Source organism: Macaca fascicularis, chromosome 8, assembly GCF_037993035.2.
Source record: "Macaca fascicularis isolate 582-1 chromosome 8, T2T-MFA8v1.1".
In the NCBI taxonomy this organism is placed as follows: Eukaryota; Metazoa; Chordata; class Mammalia; order Primates; family Cercopithecidae; genus Macaca; species Macaca fascicularis.
The window spans coordinates 18,632,971-18,657,186 of NC_088382.1; the positions used below are offsets into that span (position 1 = coordinate 18,632,971).

General features: G+C 36.4%; 1 protein-coding gene across 10 annotated transcripts in view; it reads left to right on the forward strand.

Moving 5' to 3' along the window:
• Positions 1-24,216, forward strand: part of TUSC3 (tumor suppressor candidate 3) — a 435,781-nt gene that overhangs the window by 197,110 nt on the left and 214,455 nt on the right. For all 10 annotated transcript variants that reach the window (XM_074000326.1, XM_065518907.1, XM_074000325.1 and 7 more), the window contains 2 exons: positions 2,064-2,233; positions 24,046-24,163. In XM_074000326.1, the coding sequence (XP_073856427.1) occupies positions 2,094-2,233; positions 24,046-24,163 (258 nt within the window). In that variant the 5' untranslated portion in view covers positions 2,064-2,093. The remainder of the gene's footprint in view (positions 1-2,063; positions 2,234-24,045; positions 24,164-24,216) is intronic.

Here is a 24,216-nt window from a genome sequence, read left to right on the forward strand (position 1 = left end):
TAAAAGAGTGTGTGTGGTGTATGTCTGTGTGTGAGAGTGTGTTGTGCATGTATTTAATGAGAAAAGTATAAAATACTGAGGTAACTCATAGGTAAGTAACTTTCTTAGACCAATTCTCTTCTACACTCATTAGTGGATTACCCTGCCTGATTTCCTCTCTTTTCATAGAGGGTCACAGTCTCTAAATATTTAAAAAACAAATATTCATATAGTTTTTATCTTATTACTTTAAAATGTTTTCAAGGCTCAAAAGAATTTATATAGTGAGTTAGTTCATTGCATGTATTGGTAAATATTGGAGGCTTTAAATCTTATTAAATATATAACAGTTTTCTGTAAAGCAAACACTATTAAATTATCCTTAACATGGAAAACAACCTTACTTTGCTTCTCAAAATTAAAACTAAGAACAATTAGGAGAAGTCCTTCTGTGTCATTTTCTACTGTTTTAGGTATATTGATGAGGCAGAGAAGTAAGTTTTCATTTTCAGTTTAATAAGGTTATTATTTTACTTTGGAAATATATATATATAAAATATAAATATATGTAAGAATATGTAATATATATAAAGTACATTTCCAAAGCTATATATATATTTAACCCAGACTGCAAATATATATAGATTTATCTATATAAATTATCTATATAAGTTATATATAAATATATATATTTATATATAAATCTAAATGCAAGTAATCTGTTTTGAGGTTACGATCAATTTCAGTTGATGCCCTTTGGTTGTGGCAAAATTGTGTCTTTTAAAAAAACAAACACAGCCGAGTCATTAACTTATTTTTCTTTTTCATACAGTTAGCATGCATGCATATCTGAATGTTCTGTCTCTGCCGGTTACTATGCTCTTTGGCCAAGTTACTTTCGTTTCCTTCCTCCCTTCCATTTCTTTCCATTTATCTTCTTTCCTGTTCAGGTGGGTGCAGAGCACTGCAACAAGTCTTTTACCTTAACTCAGGGTAAGATGTCTACCTTGCCTTCTCTCTCCTTGGTGTGTATCTGCCCAGTCTCTGTGAGCCACTTTTCCTTTTTCACTTGAGAGGAGAGGGGAAAGAGATTGCTTTTCTCTCTGATTTCTAGAGGAGAGCTTGGTTAAATGGCACAGTTCAAGCCTCTCTCTCCTGACCACTGGTACTAGCTTGGTTTTAAAATGGCAGGGAATTTCTTTTTCTTGCAGGAACACAATGTTGTAGAGTTGTTAACTTCTCAGACTTGTTCAGGTAAAATGAATGATCTAAAGATAAGAGCCTTTTTTTTTTTTTTTTTTTTTTTTTTTTTTGGTAGAGACAGGGTCTTGCTATGTTGCCCAAGCTTATCTTGAACTCCTTGGGCTCAAGTGATCTTCCCACCTTGGTCTTCCAAAGTGCTAGGATTAGAGGTGTGAGCCACCATTCCCAGCCTATAAGAGCCTTTTATACAGAAGCTACAGTGCTATCTCCTCCCAAACTTCCCTAGGAACAGAATATTACTAGTAGCCCAGCTCCACCTGTGCCGTCTCCCAGTTACTGTGCCTCCCAGACTAGTCGCCATACTGACTTTTACCAGAGTGGATCGGTTTTTCCTATTTTTGACTTTAAGTAGAATCATACAACACTCTTTTGTGTATAGTTTCAGCTTTGTATTTGTGGGGGTGGTTGTGAGATGGTAGTTTTTGTTGTTTTGTTTTCCTTTTGCTGTGATGTTTGGCTGGAGAAGAGTAGAGCAGTTATTATTTTGTTTTACTGGACTTCCCCTTTCTTTGGCTTTTGGATAGCAAGAGCTAACTTTTCTTGAGCCTTTTTTTTTTTTTTTTTTTAATGTCTGCCCCTATTGGCGTTCTTGGATTGCTGACTTCTCTGTCAACTGGTGTGGGATATATAAGGCCAAAAGAAAACCCAACATTAGAAAAATAAATGTTTTTTCTATCTTTCTGGGAGCAGAAATATGGTCTTACTTTTCTATAAACTTGGATATCATTAGGAAAAAGAAAAAACATTTTATGCATTTATATGAAATTCAAACAAAAGGACTTTAACTCTTTGTAAATGTAAATTTCTGTGTTTAATTGCAGAATCTTTTAGCTGAAAAAGTAGAGCAGCTGATGGAATGGAGTTCCAGACGCTCAATCTTCCGAATGAATGGTGATAAATTCCGAAAATTTATAAAGGCACCACCTCGAAACTATTCCATGATTGTTATGTTCACTGCTCTTCAGCCTCAGCGGCAGTGTTCTGTGTGCAGGTAATTTATGTCTTTAAAAAATATTAAAAACTATTATCCATGGTTTACATATGTATTTTTAATGTTCATTTGAAGATAAATATATGTAAGATAATTAAACAGTTGTTTAATAGTCAAATATAACTATGTGCATTTAAAAATAAGCTGAAAAATCATTGTATTTTAGAAAATGATATGGATAGGCTAATATTCTTTTATTGTGGGCATGTAAAATATTCATTGACCCGTTGCACATATAGTCATAAAACTGCTTTATCATGTTTATATTCTGCAGGTTACCTTGTAGGTCATTCAGTTATAGCTATGCTTAATGAAGTAGCCCCCTTAAATATAATCAATTTTTAATTTTTAATAGCACTCACTTTTACCTAGCATAGGTATAGCATAAGTAAAGTATAAATACTTGTCCAAAAGTATGCAACGAACACTTTTTTAAATGGAAATTTTTATTTTGAGATAATTGTAGGTACACATCTTTTACCCAGTTTCCTCCAGTGGTAACCTGTTATAAAACTATAGTACAAATTCACAAGTAGGGTATTGGCGTTGATACAGACAATGTGGAACAGCTCTATTACTGCAGGAATACTTCTTGCCATTTAAAGTCACACCCACCCTCCGTTGTACTTCTTACCTGTCGAATTTGACCTCTGACCTCTGGCAATCACTAATCTGTTTTCCATTTCTATAATTTTGTCATTTCAAGAATCTTATGTAAATGGAATTATATAGTATGTGACCTTTTGGGTTTGGCTTTTAAAAATTTGCCGTAATTCCCTAAAAAAAAGTCCAAGTTGTTATATTTCTCAATAATTAATTTTTCAAATTACTGAATAATATTCCATTATATGGATGTACTGCAGTTTATTTAACTATTCATTTGTTAAAGGACATCTGGGTTGTATTATAGAATGATGTGAATTTCAAAGGGGCATCTGTTAAGTAACTGTGGTAGAGAAGTGGTCTTGAGATCTATTGTTACTGAGCCAGGAGAGCTCTGTAATCCATATGATAGTGGGCAGAGTGGACCAAAGAGATCTCAGGGTGACAACTAAGATGAAAAGGCAAAGAGGAGTTTCCACAAATATTTTTCAAGAAAAACGATTCAAATTATATTTCTGAGTAATAAATGAAGCCTCAGAGGGAGTTGTAGATGCACTGAGAAAGGCACCCTGTCATTTGCGGCCATCTTTTTTTTTTTTTTTTTCCTCACCTGAATTACTCCTCCTGAGTCCTTCTGTGTCATGTACTTCTTCTGTTAACACTGCCGTAATCTTTATAATTGTATAGGATCTTTGAAGAGTTCATAGTTACAATTTAAAAATCATAGGACTTTCCTTTGTGAGACTTCCTTGCTTTTTTCTTTTCTTTTAAAAAAAAAGTGAAATTTTCTTCTAGAGTTAGCTTGCATTTAGATTCTTCAGTTGATTTTCCTTGCTTAAAGGCTGGTGAATGAGCTGTTGGCTTCCTTGTAAGCCCTTTTAGCAGATAATTCTGCTCTTCCTTCACACAGTCAGTTTATTCACAAATTTTGGAATTCAATTCTCACCTCCCTCAGTGCTAACATCAAACTCCTCGGCCAAATAAAGTTGTTAATTAAGACTACTCGATATAATTCTCACCTCCCTTAAGTGTTAACTCCAAACTTTTTTAAAAATCAAATTATACTGTAGGGAATATTCTTCATAATTGCTATCTCTTTTAGATGTATTCTTCTACAAAATTGCTCATCTCTTCCAGGGTTTATTACAAATTCTCAGAACGAAATATCCTCATCGAAAGATATTACTATGGATCAGGAGGCTTAAGAAGAAAATTCAGTGGAAGGGAAATAAAAAAACTGGTGTGGAATCAAGCAAGTTGCTTGTATAACAAAAGTTTTGGTGATGTGTTGAAGATTAATATATAACTGGACTCCAGTTAAATGAAAAATTGGTAAATTAAAAAATATTTTGAGAAGAATGATGAATAACTTATTATATTGATATATTAGATATTAACCAACATCCATTCTGCCCCAACAAAATAAAATTATTGTTTATTTTGTGTGAACTATTGGGGACACTATGTTAAGTCATTTATACATACAGTATATATATATATATATATATATATATATATATATATATAATCTTATGTGATTCTCATTGTGAGAGTTAGATATGAACAAAACTCGTTTTATAGATGAGAATGTTAAAGCTGAGAGGTTATAATTTTTCTAAAGTCACACAGCTAATAGCTGTTCAGGGTTGGGATTTGTGACTCCAGAGCTATTAGAATTTAATGCTTTTCTTAAGTGCACATGTTCATTATTGTCCCTATTCTGTAAACTGTAATTGTATCTTGTTTTTGTGTTCCTAACCAAGATTATTAGTGTTTTACGGCAGTGATCCCTCTGCCAGCATATCCTAAACTCGTATGAATATGAAAAGCTTTCATTCAGGGGTGTGTCTCATGATGGGGACTGGTGAATTGAATACAGCTGGCTAAAATCATGTGGAGAAGAGCGTATCACCCTTTTGTTTCATTACAGAGAGGTCACACCTCTCATGGGTTTAGAGTGTGAAATTAACAGACAAGGTGAAACTTGGGTATAGATAAAATTACCCTTGTATATCACTTAAAGCGCTTGTAAGTATATTACTTTATTTGGGTTTGGTACTACAACCCTTATAATTTCCTGTTACCTTTGATAATATTTCTTCATGGCCCTTCATTTTTAAGTTTCCTTTATTTACTTGACTATGTGAACAAGGTATTTCACCTCTTTGTCAAGACTGGGGAACTGTCATGCCGTTCACATGTTCTTTTTCTGGTTTGGCTAACATGAGACATGTTTCGTTCTTGAGTGAATCATGACCAGTTTGGTATAAATCATGCCCTCAAGTTACTGCTGAGCTATGTAGTTTAATTTTCTTATATTTTATATTGAAGGCATATGATGTAACTTCACTGTGTTAACTTTCTATGTTTCTCTTCTTCAGACAGGATAATCCCAACATTTTTTTTACTGTTTACAACAAACATTCATTATGTATGTGACATTGTAGCATTCCTTGAATTCTTTTCTATGTTCTATATTTTTTCCATTTAAAGTCCAGCTGTAGTCTCTTCTTCTTTTTAATTTCAATCTTATAGAAAATTGGAAGTAGTACAGTGGACACCTGTGCTAGCCTTTACAAAGATTCACTAATTATTAATGTTTTGCCACTTTGCGTTTTGCTCTAAGTATAGGTAAAAAAAATTCAGTCAAATATTAGCAAAAAACTACCTATGAGTTACATACATCATGGAATATTGTCCCTAAATACTTCAGTAATACATCTCTTGAGTTTAAGACTGTTTTGTGTGTGTGTGTGTGTGTGTGTTTTAAAGAGACAGTCTTGCTGTGTCACCCAGGCTGGAGTGCAGTGGCGCGATCATGGCTCACTGCTACCTCCGCCTCCCTGGTTCAGGTGATTCTTCTGCCTCAGCCTCCCAAGTAGCTGGGAGTACAGGCACCTGCCACCATGCCCCACTAATTTTTTTTTGTATTTTTAGTAGAGATGGGGTTTTACCATGTTGGCCAGCTTGTCTTGAACTCCTGACCTCGTGATCTGCCTGCCTTAGCCTCCCAAAGTGCTGGGATTACAGGTGTGAGCCACCGTGCCCGACTAAAGCTATTCTTCTATAATTAGAACACCATTATAACTTTTAAGTAAATTAGTATTAGTTCAATGATAAAATCTTACTATGTAGTTTATATTTAAATTTTACATTTGTCTCCAAAATGTCTTTTATTTCCTTCCCCTACCCACATGCCATGTGAGATCCATTCGAGGTTCATCTGTTACATTTGATTGTTGCACCTCTTTCTTTTAATCTATAACATTTCCACACTTAAAAAAAAAGTCTGTGTTTTAATGATGTTGACTTTTCTTTTTTTCCCTGAGGAGTCCAAGTTACTTGCCTTTTATGGTGTCCCTTGCTCTGGATTTGTCTGATTGTTTCTTCATGATTATATTCAAGGGAAGAGTACGATATTGGTTAGTTGGAATACCTCTTATGGTATATTATTAGGAGGCCCATAATATTAGCTTGTTCATATACCAGTGCTGAGATTGATCACTTGATTAGGGTGATGGTTGTCAGATCTCTCCACTGTACAAGGATATTGTTTTCACTTGTATTAAGTATTTGGGGAGATAAGTGGCTTGGGAGGAAGGATTCAGGGTGATCATGTGAATATCCTGTTTCTCAGAAGTAATGTTTTACCCAGCACTTGTAGCATTCATTGATAATCTTTGCCTGAACTTGATATTACATTAGTGATCGTGAAATGGAGATTTTCAAATTCTGTCATTTCTTCTACATTAATTAGTTGTCATTCTTCTGTAAAGGTAAGCTTTGCCAACCTCACTTACCTTTTGTTTTGAGTATTCCAACCGAAAGATTCCTTTCATTCCCTAATCCATTACTAGGATTATTCTTCAGGTTCAAATTGTCCTAAATTTGACCAGTGGGAACCAACTCCTATATCATGGCATATCTCCTTTAGTCTGCTTTCTAGCACAAGATATTCTAAGCTTACTTTGTATGTTCTCTGCCATGGAAATGTAATCAGCAGTGTTTTCAAGGAGCCCTGGTTCCTCTTAGTAGAAAATGATATTTAGAAAGCAAAAGCTTAGCTACATGTACACTTTACTGCTGAGGTAGTGTCATTGCTTTGAGGCCTTTTTAGTGGACAAAGCTAAGAGATACGGTTCTGTGGGGATGTGCTTGTGTATGTAGATGTAGATATGTATTTTAAAATTACGACTTCAATTCGATACATATTACTGTAGCAGGACATTACATGTTTTCTTCTCTCTTTCCCTCATTCCATACTTTTATCTCCTTGGCCTGAGACATTAATACAGGTGTAGCAGAATCTGTCCTGGTCCATAAAGAAGTCATCTAGGGTAGTTCTCTCATCCATAACAACTCAGTGAGTTGAAGCTGATGTGAATGCTTCAGTGAGTTGAGGCTGAAGTGGTATTATTGATGACTTCAGTGAAACTTAGTGATAAATTTCTTACCACCTGTTATAGATGGAATTGTTTCTTTCTAAAAAGATATGCTGAAGTCTTAACCCCCAAGTATCCCAGAATGCGGCCTCATTTGAAAATAGGGTAGTTGTAGATGTAATTAGTTAAGATGAGGTGTCCCAGCACTTTGGGAGGCCGAGACGGGCGGATCACGAGGTCAGGAGATCGAGACCATCCTGGCTAACACCGTGAAACCCCGTCTCTACTAAAAATACAAAAAACTAGCCGGGCGAGGTGGCGGGCGCCTGTAGTCCCAGCTACTCTGGAGGCTGAGGCAGGAGAATGGCGTAAACCCGGGAGGCGGAGCTTGCAGTGAGCTGAGATCCGGCCACTGCACTCCAGCCCGGGCTACAGAGCAAGACTCCGTCTCAAAAAAAAAAAAAAAAAAAAAAAAAAAGATGAGGTGATACTCAGGCAGGGCAGGCCTTTAATCCAATATGACTGATGCTATATCAGTGAAAGAGCGCTTTTTTTTTTTTTTTTTTAACTAAATTCTATTTTATTACATTGTTATAGACACACAGGGAGAATGCTTTGTGATGGCAGAGGTGGGAAAATGGAATAATTTAGCTGGAAGCCAGGGAATGTGAAGTATTGACAGCCATCACCAGAAGCTAGGAAGAGGCAAGGAAAGATTCTCCCCTTCAGTTTTAAGAGGGAGCATGGCCCTACTGATACCTTGATTTTGGTCTTCTAGCCTCCAGAACTATGGGTTTTGTTTTGTTTTAGCCATTCAGTTTGTGATACTTTGTTACGGCCACCCTGAGAAACTAATACACCACCTTTTACCTATTGGATGATTTTCACCATAGACAAAACATCCCACAGGGGATGCATAAACACAAGTCAGTTATCCCTCTGGGACAGCTCCCCCAGGTATCTGAAGGCCAGCCTCATTTTAGAGAGATCTCTACAGTGATCTGAGGGCTATATGCTTCCATAAACACTTGAAGGTCTCTTATAACCCGTTCCTAGGTATAGTTCATCATACCTAGTGTGGTATTGGAGCAAAGACAAGATAGTATTAAACTTTTGCATGAGAAGTCCAGCCCTGGGAATGTACGTAGTGCCCTTGTGAAGTTTTGCTTACAATCATTGAGGTCTCACAAACGGGAGCTTCATCATAAGAAACGCAGGTTGGCAGTGCCTTCAGTGTAGCCTCTTGGCTGGCTGGTAGACTTTGGTTCCTCCAGCTCAGTTTGATGAAGACATTGTGTCCACAATCCTAGACAGACTGGCAGGGAGTAGTTAGTCCAACCTGTCTTATTGCTATAGCACTAACAGGCCATCCGTTATTCCCTCCTAAGAAAGACTGAGCTATCGCCATGGGAGTGCGGCTGAGAGGAACATGAGAGAAAGGGTAATTGATATTTTGCGTGGAAGCTGGGGTCTTCCATTAACACTTCCATAAATTCCTTCTTAAGATTAAGAAGAATGACAGAGTTAGTTCAGATCCCACTGGTAGAAGATGGCAGATCCAGCAGTTGATGGTTTCAGAGAGCTGCACCACTATGTTTTTTCATGTGAGGAAGTCTTCAAAGGTGGATCTCAAAGACAGAAGATTTTACTATCCCTCCCTCTCCTTTACCTCCTAGGATCTGAATTTTCATCTTCACATACTAGAATTTTTGCTTGCCGTCATAAAATCAGGGTCTCCATCTGAGTATCTGTAACTTCATCTTTTCTCCAGTTATCCCCTGCTCACACCCACATTATTAGATGTTCATCTGGAGAGTTTTAGTATGAAAGATACAAGGGCCTTTCAGTGAAATTTATAGAGACTGATTACATCCTTCACTTTGGCCTCCGTAGGCCACTGCAGGAGGGCTTAGTGTGTAATACACTCAGCCAAGTGGTCATTATCCTTATTAACTAAGACCATGTCAGTAAAAGAAGAGAACCCAGTGACTGAACCCAGATTAAATTTGAATTTCCTAAGTCTTTTTTTTTTTTTCAAAGCTAGGCTGCCACCCAGGGGATATACTGGTTGAGTTTCCTCAAGGTAGCTGTCAAGTGGGGAAAGGAAGCATTATCCCGGGAATGGTCAGGACAGAATCTTGAATTTCCAAAATAGATCTGAATAATGCCCATGTCTCTTGTATTGATTATTTCTTAGGAAGCAGCCAAGAAGAGATGACCTCTTTCTTGGGATAGATGTGTTGAGTCACCAAACTGCCTTGTTAAGGTGTGTGGACAAAAAGAGGAGAGGAAGTCGAGTCACACATGTTTTCATGGTAATTTTTGAGGTGGCTCAAATGCATGTCGCAATGCTGGATGCTAGCAGATGTTAGGGCATGTGGAATGACTGCTGAATACTTTACCTGTTGGCTTATGTTTTGGTGGCTTTTGTGGCAAAAGGCACGGTATTATTAGACTGTAAAATAGTCTAGAAAGCCAGAAGTGTGACATATTTTAATTTAAAAATTCATAATGGAATGACTAGAGTTAACTAGCACAATGTACTCCAACACACTGTACTCTCACAGTGAGAGTCTTAATAGTAGCAAGGTGCCAGTGGTGGCCCCAAGGAAAGGACAAAGGCTCATTAAAGTCAGTTTGCTAAAAACAGTTGGGTATGATGCCTTCACTAGCATGGCTCCTGCCCTGCAAGGTAAACAGGCCGTTGTTTGATAAGAGTCTCAAGTCTGGTATTCATTGCAGCTTCTGCATAAAGTTCCACTAATGGAGCCAGGTAGCGCTGGTGGTGATCTGGTAAGTGTACGTTTAATCAGCAGCTTGATTCCCTATGGCTTATCAGATTACGGGTCCTCACTGTGGGCATCTTCGTTAAGTGACCTCTTGGTGACAGCTCGGCCTGTGTGATTTGTTGTCCGGAAGATTGATGTTTCAAAGAGAGGTATCTTTATCTCTTAGTCTGTAGTCTTCCAAGCGGCAGACCATATCGTTAGGCCAGTGGCAGTCGTCAGTGCAAATGTAGGAAGATTTGTCAAAGTGGGTCTTGGTCAGGACTGTGAGGACTTGACTGCCTTGAGTTCTGCCACTGAGCAGAACAACCACACCTGCTGTTGGTGTTACGCAGCTGTTTCTGAGGGAAATAGCCACAGCAGCCCATCAAACAGCATCAGATTTCAACTTAGCAGAATCATCAGTAACCCAGGCCCAGGCATTTAGGGAACTTCTGTGAACTGAGGGCTCCACTGGGCCATTGACTTTGAGTTGGGTGGCAGAGTTAGGGATAAAGTTTCCCACAAGAGATGGCTGCTGTTTTTTAATGTAAAACTGATGGTTGCACTTTGGGAGGCCGACGCGGGCAGATCACGAGGTCAGGAGATCAAGACCATCTGGCTAACACAGTGAAACCCCGTCTCTACTAAAAATACAAAAAATTAGCCGGGCATGGTGGCGGGCGCCTGTAGTCCCAGCAACTCGGGAGGCTGAGGTGGGAGAATAGCGTGAACCCGGGAGGCGAAGCTTATAGTGAGCCGAGATCGTGCCACTGCACTCCAGCCTGGGCGACAGAGCGAAACTCTGTCTCAAAAAAAAAAAAAAAAAAAAAAAAAGGATGGTCAGGTCAGCTGCACTCTGAAATATACCATTTCCACAAGCAAAGACTGGTGGACGCTTCATACTTTAGTCATCAGATCCCAGTAGACCAACCCCAAAATAGAGATATTAGGCATTTATTTGTACTTGGTGGTCATGTCAGGCTGGTGCTGTCCAGAAATCAAATTGGGGTCGGTACGTGGAAGACAACTCATGTTGCCATAGGCATTAGTCAGCACAGTTATCAGTCATGGAGACTGTAGTTTGAAGCAGTCATTAGGTTTGTCTGTCCCCAAAGATACAGGGTGTGGTTTATTGGACATTTGCAGTGTAGCCTGTTGGATTGTTTCGTTTTCAGAGGACACTGATTTGTGGGCTGGTCTATATAAATGATGAAGAAGAATGCTCCAGTGGGAGATTAACTTATTGCAGTACCTAAAGAGTTCAGTAAGGTGTTGGGCCTTCTTTTTGGGGTCAAATCTGAAGAGATAACAGTTTTTCTTTCATTCTTGAGAAATTGAGTGTTTGTAGTCTGTTCACATAGTCCCAAGAAATTTTATTTGGTGCTGTTGAGATATTGATGCCAATCCAGTTTTCTTACTTTGAATGTGATTTGTTTTTTTGCCTTGCCGGCCAAAGTATATTTTAAATTTTTTCACTAAAGGCTGGTAATTTTGCTATACTACGTCTTACATTTGACTATTCTGGGTTGCCTTTTTCAGGAACGCGAATAACTCTTCAATATGTATATAGGGACTTTATTTTTAGAAATGTTATTGTATCGTAGTTTAAAATACCAGTTCTCTTTCATTGTTTTTTCTACCTCAGGGACTCTAATTCTCCATGTTTAATCTTTTAAAATCTACCCCATTCCCTCTTAAACTTTTATTTTGTTTTTGTTCTCTTACCTGCTTTTAATCCTATTCTTAATGTCCTTTATTTATTTTCAGTCAACTCTATTTTTCTTTGAAGACTTTGTAATGCAGACATCATTTCTACATGGATTCTGTTTTGCTTTTTTGAAACATACTGGTTTCCTGAGTCTTACTAACTGTGATGTAACATCTTTCTGTTTTTTTATTTCCTTCTATTTCTAGTTGTTTAATTTCTGATTTGAGATTTTCTGTCTTCAACTGCTTGTTTAATGATATTTACTTTAGTTTGGAGTATTTTGTTTCAGTTTTCTCTTCATAATTTTGTTTTCAGGGAAATTTTTTATGAGTTGAAGAATTTTGAATCTTTCTGATTTCTTTTTGTAGTAGCCTTGTGTAGATGCTATTGATCATTTGCTGCTTCTTAAAAAAATTTTTTTCTTTCTTATACCAGACTAGAAACCATAGTTTACATGTGGGTGGTGATGGCTAGACTTTTGGGTGGCCTACTGATTTCTTAATTCACATATGCCTTCTCCTCATAACGTGAAATAGGTTGAGTTCAGCAGGCTTATTTTTCTCCCCTGCTCACTTCTTCCTCCCTTCTCTTTTTCTTCCTCTCTCCTCCTCCTTGCAGTGGCGTATTCTGATTCTGAGATGATGTATGTTTCCATCGGTCCCTTAATTTCCATGACTTCTCTGTTTCACTGTATTGCCAAGCTACTAATGCATGTCAGCTTCTTCTAAGTTGTCCCCCACTCCCACAAAGCGGTGCATTCTTAAGACTGCCACGTTTGTTTCTGTATACTTCCAAGCCCCTTTATGTTCCGCAGTAGCCACTGTTCTTCCCCACCATGTAGACCTGTTCTCAGTGTTTTCCAATTCACATGAGATTCTCTCTTTCTTGGGGTGATTCCCACCCCACCCAACCCCCCATATTTTGCCTCTGCTAGGATCCCTCTTACCCGTTTTTCCCCATATAGTCTCCACCTTCCTATTCTTGCATGGATTACTGAAGTTACAGGTGTTCATTTCCTCACTTCCGTTTAAATTTATATTCTGTAGGATTCTTTTTATCCCAGTTACTGTATTGGCATTAGTAGTTTTGATTATGCTTTTTGGAGAACTACATGGTTTTTGGAGTTCTTTGTTATCATTATCCTACAGGAACTCAGTAATTTTCACATACAGTTTTAATCTTAGTAGGAGAAATTAGAATCTGACCATAAATAAGAAAGTTCTTTGAGGACAAACTATTTGTTTTCTTTTTTCTTTTTTTTTTTTTTGGAGACAAGAGTCTCACTCTGTTGCCCATGCTGGAGTGCAGTGGCGTGATCTCAGCTCACTGCAACCTCTCCGCCACCTGGTTTCAAGTGATTCCCCTGCCTCAGCCTCCTGAGTAGCTGGGATTACAGACATGTGCTACCACACCTGGCTAATTTTTGTATTTTTAGTAGAGACAGGGTTTCACCATGTTGGCCAGGCTGGTCTTGACCTCCCGACCTCAAGTGATCCACCCATCTCTGCCTCCCAAAGTGCTGGGATTACGGGTGTGAGCCACGGTGCCCAGCTAAGGACAAATACTAGCATTACAGTGATGATGATGATCATGTGTGGATACTAGATCACGTGATGTTCAGGGCTTCATTGATGATGTGTTGATGCTAGATCACGTGATATTCAGGGCTTTGGACTTCCTATGTGCTTAGTAGGATTTTATTGAATGAAATGAATGAGAATTTTTTGATATTGATGAAAAACTCATTGAAAAGTTTCTTGATATACAGATACACGAGTAAATATATAAAACAGTGCTTTATTTATCTAAAAATGCTTTATTTATATAGGTTATAACTGAAGTAAATGAAAAAAATGACTTTTAAAAGTATAATCTTGATAGCTGCACTTAACCATTTAAATTAAAGATAAAACTATCTGCATTTTTATATCTAGAGCTGCAACAATTATATATAATAAAGTCATAAATTACAATTAATCTTTGTATTATTTTTAAGCATTTGTCCTTGGTTTCCATGATTTCAGTTTATATTAGTCATTAACATATTAAATGAGATTTACTAGTTTTCATGGTCTCAGACCTTAGTCCTCAAATAATTTCTCTTAGATGCATAAGAATCATTTTGGGTTTTTTTGGACTCATGAGGATGACTTAGTACAATCCAGTCAATACAAGTAAAACCACTTCAGATATGCCCCTTTCTTGTGATAGGTTGTTGTCTTTGTCACCGTAATACAATGAACAAAATACTATTCTTTTTATTTATCAGAAGATAGTGATTATCATGAGCCCATGCAGAAGAGAGTTAACATAGCAGGCCTGAGATTGTTATCCTTAGAAAGGGGAGCTCCCAAATTTGGCCCTTACCTGTCATGGGAACATGGATTTTGGGACATTTTCTACCACTCCTTAGCTGAGAAGGGTGGTTCACTGTCCCTGAACTGTTTACAAACAATGTGGTTAATGCTGAACACCTGCTTTTTTTGTGTGGGTCTGGAATTTTGCCATCTGCTCTACAGAGGGCATCCATATGACCAACCTTCTTGGGCACTGAATCTGTAATGAACTTCCCTGGTAGACAACACTTTACACGTGCCACAACAGAATTGATCCTGTGTGACCTGACAGGGAGTCACTGTTGGAAATTTACCTAGTTCACTTCAGACTATACCATGTGCCTTTTCCCTCTGCTGATTTTGCTTTGTGTCCTTTCACTGTAACAAATCTCAACCATGAATGTGACCATGTACTGATTCCTCTGAGTCCCCTTAGTGAATCACCAAACCTGGTGATGGTATTGGGGACCCCCAACGCAGAACCATTTAATAATTCTGAAATGTTTTCTCCTGGTCTTGGCAAGAAGTTATATATTTAATACTCATTTTAGTTTTTATTTACTTTTTCAGATCTGTAGAATAAGCCCCCCCCATCCCTTAAGAATCTTGAGTAGAACTAGAAATAAAAAGAAACCTTATTTTATAAACTTGTGGCTTTTTACTGTGGAACTGGATACTAGTATGGTAATATTATATCGATGCTGGCATATATTTTTGAACCATTTTTATTGAATAGCCACTATGTATAAATACTCTCCTGGATCCTAGGGGAGATGATGGCAAACAAACTGACCTAGCTGCTGCTCTCATTATGTCAGAGTCTAGTTCGTAAATGTCATGAAGGGAAATCACAGAGATTTATGAGAGGATCCTGGTTTTTCCTGTTAATTTGTGTGTTCAGAAAGGTTTAGTTAAGGGAGTGATAATTGAAGTGTTAAGTTATACAGAAAGACGAGGAATTCATAAGGCATGTTTATCTACTCCCGTTTACTAGACATAACTCTTTGCTATGTGTACAGAGTGTGCCATGTGTGCTCTGTAGCTATAGAAAAGTTGGGTTGAGGCTGGGCGCAGTGGCTCACACCTGTAATCCCAGCACTTTGGGAGTCCGAGGTGGGTGGATCATAAGGTCAAGAGATTGAGACCATCCTGGCCAACATGGTGAAACTCCTGTCTCTACTAAAAATACAGAAAATTAGCTGGGTGTGGTGGCATGCACCTGTAGTCCCAGCTACTCCGGAGGCTGAGGCACGAGAATCGCTTGAACCCAGGAGGTGGAGGTTGCAGTGAGCCAAGATCGTGCCACTGCACTCTAGCCTGGTGACAGAGCAAGACTCTCTCTCAAAAAAAAAAAAAAAAAAAAAAAAAAGAAAAAAAGAAAAGGAAAGAAAAGAAAAGCTGCATTGAGAAGAAGGAAGGAATTTCACAGAAATCCTGTATCAAGAGTAAGTCTAGTTTATGAAAGGAAATTAAACATAATTTGGGTCTGGTGCAGAGAGTGAGAGGGGAAGAAACTAGAAGTAAGGTCTGCGAATGCAAATAGTCAATGAATTTTAAGCTAGATGCTGAACACCCCAAGGTTTGCATACCCATTTGCCATTTACTAGAGTCTTTGTTATGCCTCATGTTTTTAACCTCATGAGAACTCTTGAGAGAGATTACTAGTATTGTCATGCTAAAAAGGGGGAAATAAACAAAGTATTTGTGACTTTCTCAAGTTTATACATTATAAAGTGGAAAGCCAGTCCACAAGTCCCGATTTTCAGAATTCATGTGTTATCCGTGTTCTTTCTACTTGGCCACATCATAATAAGTGTAGTATTACATTGTTTGGAAGTCACGTGAAAAGTGTTACGGTTTTTTTATGTGTATCTAAAGGCCTTAACAAAAATCAAACCCGGACAGAAAGAGACACAAGGAAATTTTTGGAAGTGATGGAACTGTTTATGAACTTGACTGTGGTGGTGGTAACATGAGTGTATACTTATGTCTACACTCACCAAATTGTACCCATTGTATACATTAACCGTGTGGGTTTTTTCATATACCAGTTATACCTTAGTGAAGCTAGGGGAAAAGAATAGTCCAAGAGCATTCCCTTCAGTGTTTAGCGTAAGACATTCCTATGGTGGGCTGGCAGTTCATTAATAAAATTAGAGATGTCTGGAACGGTATCACTGGGTAGAAAAGTTGCTTGTAATGGAATTTTGTAGTATCAGAAGATAGATCTCTCTATATATAATATATAATTCATATACTCAGTTAACTGGTTAATCAGTCGTCCAAGTAATAGTAGTCCAATTATTTAAAAAAAGTATGTGAAATCTCTATGCCTTTTATTCAGTTTTGCTGAGAATCTAAAACTCCTCTAAAAATAATCTATTAAAAATAAGTTTGATGAGAGAAAAGTTAAAAAAATGAAGAGAAGTATGTATAAATACACGAAAGGATTCCTGGCACACACTAAACCTCCATGAATGTTTCTTGTGATGGCAGTACTTTCAGTTGACCAGAAAAGACATAATCTCCATCTCTTGTGACACAGTTTCTATAATCTTATGTCTGCCTTTTTGATTGATTACAATAAAGGTCTTTAAAGTCAGCATATATTCTGTTCTTTACCACATGAAACTAAAGAATAGACTTACTGGGAAGTCCTGCAGGATTTAAGGTATGAGTTAATGCTTTCTTCATTTTGATTTCTCAGGTTTTACAATATATATATATGAATTTATTTAACAGATATTTTTCAGTATCATGATAGTTCCTGGGCATGTTATCATAAACAAGGTTTATATTATTATTTAAGATTATAAGTGTTACCATAATGGATTGAAGTATCTTGAGGCAGTGGCCTGTATGTCTTACCTCTTCCAAACATTGAATTAATTCGCCCATTTATTCATTCATTTGTTAATTCTCTGTCATTAGTTGCACAAATATTAAATACATATTATGATCATAAGTACTAGATAAATGGTATGGTTTGGCTGTGTTCCCACACAAATATCACCTTGAATTGTTCCCATATTCCCCATGTGTTGTGGGAGGGACACAGTGGAAGGTAATTGAATCCTGGGGGCTGTTACCCCCATGTTGTTCTCGTGATAGTGAGTGAGTTCTCACATGACCTGATGGCTTTATAAGGGGCTTTTCCCCCTTTCTTTGGCACTCCTTCTTCCTGCCGCCATGTGAAGAAGGTGCCTTGCTTTCCCTTTGCCTTCTGCCATGATCATGTTTACTGAGGCCTCTCCAGCCATGCTGAACTGTGAGTCACTTAAACCTCTTTCTTTATAAATTACCCTGTCTTGGGTATGTCTTTAGTAGCAGCATGAGAACAGACTAATAGAGTAAGAAAACTTGTTAAAGGAACAATGTGTTAATTGATTTCCTTACTATTGTATGACATTCTTCTTGGCGTACCACATTTAAGCATTTATATGCTACTGTTAGTTTCTTGTTTTTTTTGTAAGGAGAACTAAAATTCCCTTGACTTTCAAAAGCTGAGTGCTAACTATGCATATTGTATACACTGCAACATATTTTATGTTCATATACACTTTTGCTTTAAAATATGTATTTGGATCACATAAGTTACTATTTTCCAGGGAAAGATCTACTTAGGTCTGATGAAGAAAATGGATGCACAGGAAACAGCTTTAAGAAACACAACCTCTTTATCTTATATCTAGTGAATTATTCAGTCAGTTACAATATGGTAGTGAACTCTTGATTTCTCAGCTCTTCAGAGGCCTTGGGTCTATTTAATATATTTCAGTATATTCAGCTGGGCCCTGGTATGTATAGCACAACCAGAGGAGCAGCTGTGTTAGAAATCTTTGTGCAGGGTGTTATCACTTTATTTTTCTTCTCAGGGTACCAGAACCTTAAGTAATAGGTGAGTTCGCTCACTCCAGATCTATGTATATCACTGTCTGTAGAATTTTTTTTATTTGGGGTTTTATTATGGCGTAAGTGCAATTCATTTTACATATATAACTATACAGACATACAATGGTATTTTCATATGAATCTGCTATAAGAAGTTTGATTAACATTAAAAAGAGAAGCTAGGCTTCTTAAAACAGCTCTTTAAAAATTATATTCATCATGGGAAATATATTAAATATGTATAACTGTAGATGAGATAATTCTTTTTAGTTTTACATAACCTTTTAAAAAGCATTATAACATAAAAAATTGTCAGATTAAGTGATTTTTTTCCTCATAATAAAATACGGAGAAGATTTAATATCACACATTTAACAGAACAGTACCCTGCAGCTATTGCTTAAGCCTTCCTGTATCCTTTTGACGCAGCGTGACTGCCCTCTTCAGGTTGCATAAGTATATATTAGAATTTACGGCATTCTCTACATTCGTGAAGTTAGGCCTTTACTATTACTATAACTACCACAACAAAATATTTTTTAGGTAATAGTGTTGGAAATGTGGTTATTTTAGTTAAGTGCTTGGAGTATTTGTGGTTTTTAACTTCCAATTTCAGATGGTAGTGAGGTCAGAAGTGTGCTTATTGTTAGCGCATGTAATGTCTCATTTCGCTCATCAGTCCAGGCTGACAGAAACATATGCAAGGATCCTCTGAATGTCTTTATCTGTCATTAGTTAGGTTTCCTCTGTCCCCTATTAAACGTTAAGAAGTTGGGATATGGAGGGCACATAAGGGAATGGGGTAAGCACCGGGTCTTTGTTATTGGGGCACATTTTTTTTTCCTAATGAATCTTTTGTACTCTGAAGAGATATCGTTAATGTTAAAATACATGTTCCTTGGGCTCATTTATTTATTTTAAATGACATACACATCTGTTTAGTGATCCTATTTCTACGGAATTACACACAGCAGAAAAAAGCCCCCATTTGCCTTGTCAGTGTTAAATTTTCTGTAAGCATTGTACTTGAGTCAAGAAAATGTAATTTGTTTTGGCTCCTGTGGAATTCTTTATTCTAGCCAGAGCTATTCCTAAGTATATTGTCTAGAAAATGTTGCTGGATGCTATGGCCTGCTAGGTTGCAATGGAGAATTTATGTGAAATAGTTTACATCTTCATTTACATAATATTTTAATAGCCTTATATGTTTTCCCAGCCAGGCCATTATAGTAACATTGAAAGTGGTTTCCAAACCTTCATTTTCTTCTCCTCCAATGTATCATACGTAATGTTGTGAGATACAGCATTCTGAAATATATTTTGCATAGTCTTCTTTCAGAAACACTTGTTTGCTATTTACAGAATAAAAGCAGTGTCCTATTTATCTTTCTACCACTTCCAGTCTTTATTGTCTAACCTGAAACTTACATTCTATTACTTGAACACAGAATACGCATTCCAGACAGGGTAGTCTTTGTTTATGCTGTGTCTGCTACCTTGCTTTTCTCTCCCTGCCTTTCTTGCTTGTTCTAAGTGTAGTCCTTCCAGACATACCACCATTATTTTCCAGTTTTTTTTTTTTTTTACATTCATACTTTGTTGAACTGTTCCAGCTCACTATGATCTCATCCTCCTCTGTATGCTGTATAGCACCTACAATATGCATTCGTCTTTGAAATATATATACCTTATTGATGTACTAGAGTGCATATCTATTCTTTCCTCTAACCTCTTAAAGGTGGAGACTGTGAGGTATACTTCTTTATTATTGCAGCACATATGAAAATGTTGAGTATCAGTTTCACTGATGACTAAGATCTGGATTCTACATTTGTTGTGAAATTGTCATTACTAACAAGATATCACATGATGATGTAGTCACTGTAACCTTTGAATCATGAACACTATTCCTTTGACAAACAACATATGTTTGTGATAGTGCAGATTTAAAATTTCATTTTTTCTTCCCCTCAACACCATAACTAGAGTAAAAGAAATCTGCCTTAAAAGAGACATTATCCAGTGACATAAATCTGACTAAATGAGTTGTAGTAGACTCTCTAGAATTCAGAAATTCTAATGTGGTAAACTTAGCTTTAGGGTATTTATGATATAGTGACTGGTTATGAAACTGTATTGTTCATCATCAGTATCATTATACTTTTATTAAATGCAGCTTCTGTACTAGATCCTAGCCATTGGACAATATGTAATAAGAACAGCTATGCATAATATCAGTAGTGCTACACAGTCGCTGAGAATTTCTGTTTCAGATAGTTGCATCAACAAGTATTGTAGGTGTAGAGATTTGAAGTGACTTCCAAAGGAGAGGCAGTTTTTGAGCAAACTTCTGAAAGAAGGGAGGACATTCTAAGTGAAGTATTTCATGCACGTGGTTAAGAATGGACATAGTATGTTCAAGAAACAGACTCTTTGAGTGTGGTATTTTTTTTATAAAGACATAGATTATGTAAGTTGTGGCTAAGGTATGGAGGATTTTGACTTTTATTCTTCCTGTTGTCTTCATCATGTAGGTAGTGGGGAACATTTTTGGATTTTAGAGCAGAGGCTGGAATCTACAAATTGATTATTGGGAAATGAAATCTGAAAAAGTAGAGTAATATGGAGTACAGAGTTCGAAGGCAAATTGAATTCATGCTCTTTGACTCCCCATTACTTTATCACATTTTATTTTTAAATTTTTTCTTAATTACATTTTAGTATTTAATACTTGTATTATGTTAAAAGTTTTCAGATTGTAGTACTGTTCAAATTTAACCCTCTTAAAACATAATATTTTAATGAAAACAGTATGTGCTTCTTGTTTATAAAACAAAACTGCAAAAGAGGACCTTGCACTCATCTGATTTGCACACAGGTAGGCTAGGCCAGAGATGATCACTGTTACTGCTTTGTGATTTTTTTCTTCTGTTGTTTTTTAAAAATAGCTCTAAATGTTATTCTTATAACAACATTTTGTACAGTAAAGTTATCTTTACATTCTTATTATGATAGATGAAGATTTAACTAATCTCACCTTTCATTGCTTTTTTTTTCTTCTTTTGTTTATCATTGTAACACTAAATAACATCTTTGTTTTGTTGTTCATTATCTATAGATAATGTTTTTTGATTCCCTCATTTGTGATATGAAGATTAGCACGCATATTCTTCCCCATCACCTCTTCTTCTTCTCTTTTACCTACCAAATTCTGTTGGCTATCCTTCTATACTGTCATAGTTTATATTATGTACATTCCATACGGTAACCATAATTATTACATCTGTGTTCTGTGTATAGGTTGATTTAGAAAGTTAAAAGGGAATAAACAGCACTTACATTATTATTTCTGCATGAACAGCATCAATGGCAAAGTAGTAGGTTATTATGATTCCTTTCTATAGCACCATTGTTTATAACCCCTGACCTGCACAAAATATTATATTTAAATAATGTTTCTAATCAGTTGATCAAAATTATGATACATTTTAGTAAGCTGCATATTTGGACCTTATCTCATGTTTTTGTTTTTTTTTTAAATTTTTCCTGTTGTGGGAATAAATACGGTTTTCTTACTATAGATTTAATATGTTCTAGTTCTTTCTGATTCTAATGATTATCCTTAGAATCTATTCTTTTCATCTTGAAGTCTAAAATTCCTGTTCTAGTTTGTATTGGTTGCATCATAGCTTCACAGACTACAGCTTCTTTATATCTTCTCCCCGTGCTACCTCACTGCATTTCTAGTTGCCCTTTTTCCTCTCTTATAGTGCTCTATCATAGTATTAAGTTTTCTTAGTTTTTCATTCATACTACCTTTTCTATCAATTATATTTTAAGTAAATTTTCTAAGAATGTGGGGGTAAATTTCAGATTGCTTACATTTCCATGAACATGTTTATTTCACTTATTTATTTGTCTCAACGTGCAATTCTAAATAGAAAATAATATTCTGAAGAAATTCTTCTATTTGCTGGTATCTAGTGTTGCTAATGATCAATCCATTCCCAATCTCATTGCTTGCCCTTGTTGAGGAAATTTTTTTCTCTGAAAACTTTTAGGATCTTCTTTTTTATCCATGCGTTTTGGTATACTCTGTTATCTCTCCAGGTTGTTGTTTTCTCATTTCTCTTGTTCAGAACTGGGAAATGATTTTAATTTGAAGATTTAATCTCCTTTAATTGTATTGTTTACAGAAATACCATTTTCTCTGTTTCATCTCTCTTCTATTTCTGTGACACCTGTTTGAAAAAGGACTTATTGGATTATGTCTCTAGGTCTTTCTCCTTCCCTCATATGTCATTTTTGTTTTTGTTCTGTGAATTTTATTCGACTCTGTCGTCTAATATTGGTGTTTTATTTGAGCAGTCATATTTGAAATCTGCATAAGTGCTCTCTCTTTTACTATCTTTGTTCCTTTTTTATATGATATATATATATATATATATATATATTTTTTTTTTTTCTTCTGTGAATACCACTGAATAAAGCAGTCTGCATGTTTTCACTGGGTATGTCGACAATACAAAGGCCTGACTAGACCTGGGCAGATTCTAGGGGTTGTGTGTGCAGTGACAAGCCTTAAAGAATAAGATGACTCCCACTGAACAAAGCATCATCTTGTTATCACTTACCATAAAAACAGTAATTTCCTTACACCTAGTGTTTCTCTCCTGTAACAGTCACCTGTATGTACAGGAGTCCATGAAGAACTCTTTGTGTTACCCTTTGAGACTTGGGGGATAGGGAACTGATGCAAATGAAAATGAACTAATAAAGTCCCTTGTCTCTGACCCAGGAGTCTCATGTCTTCTGCAAGCATCCATGAAATAGTAACAGGCTAGCTTGTTAGCTTGCATTATATATGTGGTAAAATCTCAGACCCTGCACAGTTCCTGACAAATACATTTTTTGACAGAATTTTTCTAAGTATGTTAGTTACAGTTCCGCTTTCTTTATAATGTTTTCTGATTGTTCTTTTAGAGTCCGTTTGTTTTGAGAAGTTTTTAAGAAATCGCATAAGGTTTTCCTCAAATACATGATTTTTTTGGGGGCAGTGGGTGAAGGCTAACATTGGGACTGGTTGGGGAGGGTGCAGAAGTTTGGTCTACTACTGAGTATGAAGAAGTTTAATTAAGACATCTGTTTTTAGCTTCTTTTTTTTTTTTTTTTTTTTTTAAATCTCCAGACTCTGCTGCTTCTGAATCTAATGTTTTTCTAGCTTCTTATTGCACTGTAATCTCCTTTGAGAGTCTAACTTCCTCTCAAAACTTTTCACCAGCTTTCTGTTTTTCAGCTGTTTGTGGAAATCTTTCTGCTGCTGACTCTGCTCCAAGTCCTTTTGTTATTGTTACATTGTACCTTTTTATTTACTTTCATTTTGGGGAGGGGAAGGAGGTAAACTCCAGAGAATAGTCAACCATACTGAAGAAGCAATTTTATTTTTTAAAAATGTTTTCATCTGGAAAATTAGGAAAATATCTAATAAAAATGTGTTCAAAATAGAAGCAAATATCATCTTAGAGAAGGAATGTTTGTGGCAGCTGGTTTAGCTACAAAGAGAAATCTTTGCTTCCTGTTGGTTTGAATGTAAATGCATTTTTAGATAAATGGAATGAATAAGGTGGAGTATAACTATTTTCAAATTTAAAACTACTTATGAATTTTGTTTTCTGTTAAACTAAGTTGCAAATATTCTTAAAAATTGGTCTTTGCATTTTACTAAACATTATTGGTAGATATATGTGTATAGGGAATGCTGCAAAATGTTTTTATTCCCTAGAGTAAGAGTTGGCAAAATTTTTATTTCAAGGGCTAGGCTTTGTGGTACATGTAGTTGCTGTGGTGTTGTTACAACTTTGCCCTTATAGTACATAAGCAATATGTAAATGAATAAATGTGGCTATGTTGCAATAAAACTGTATGTATGAACATCAGAATTTGAATTTTATGTAATTTTCACGTCAGAATACTTTTTTAAAAAAATACATTTTAAAAACTATGCTTTGATTGCAGTCTATACAAAAACTGGCCAGTGCTTGTCCTCGGCTTGTCTGTTTTAATAACTGCTTTGTAGATGCTTCAGTACTGATGTGTTTCTACTATGACCCATTGTTCTTATCAGGCAAGCTAATGAAGAATATCAAATACTGGCAAACTCCTGGCGCTATTCATCTGCTTTTTGTAACAAGCTCTTCTTCAGTATGGTGGACTATGATGAGGGGACAGACGTTTTTCAGCAGGTAAAAGAGTTATATCTTACTCATATATTTAACATAGTTGTTTGTGGTCGATA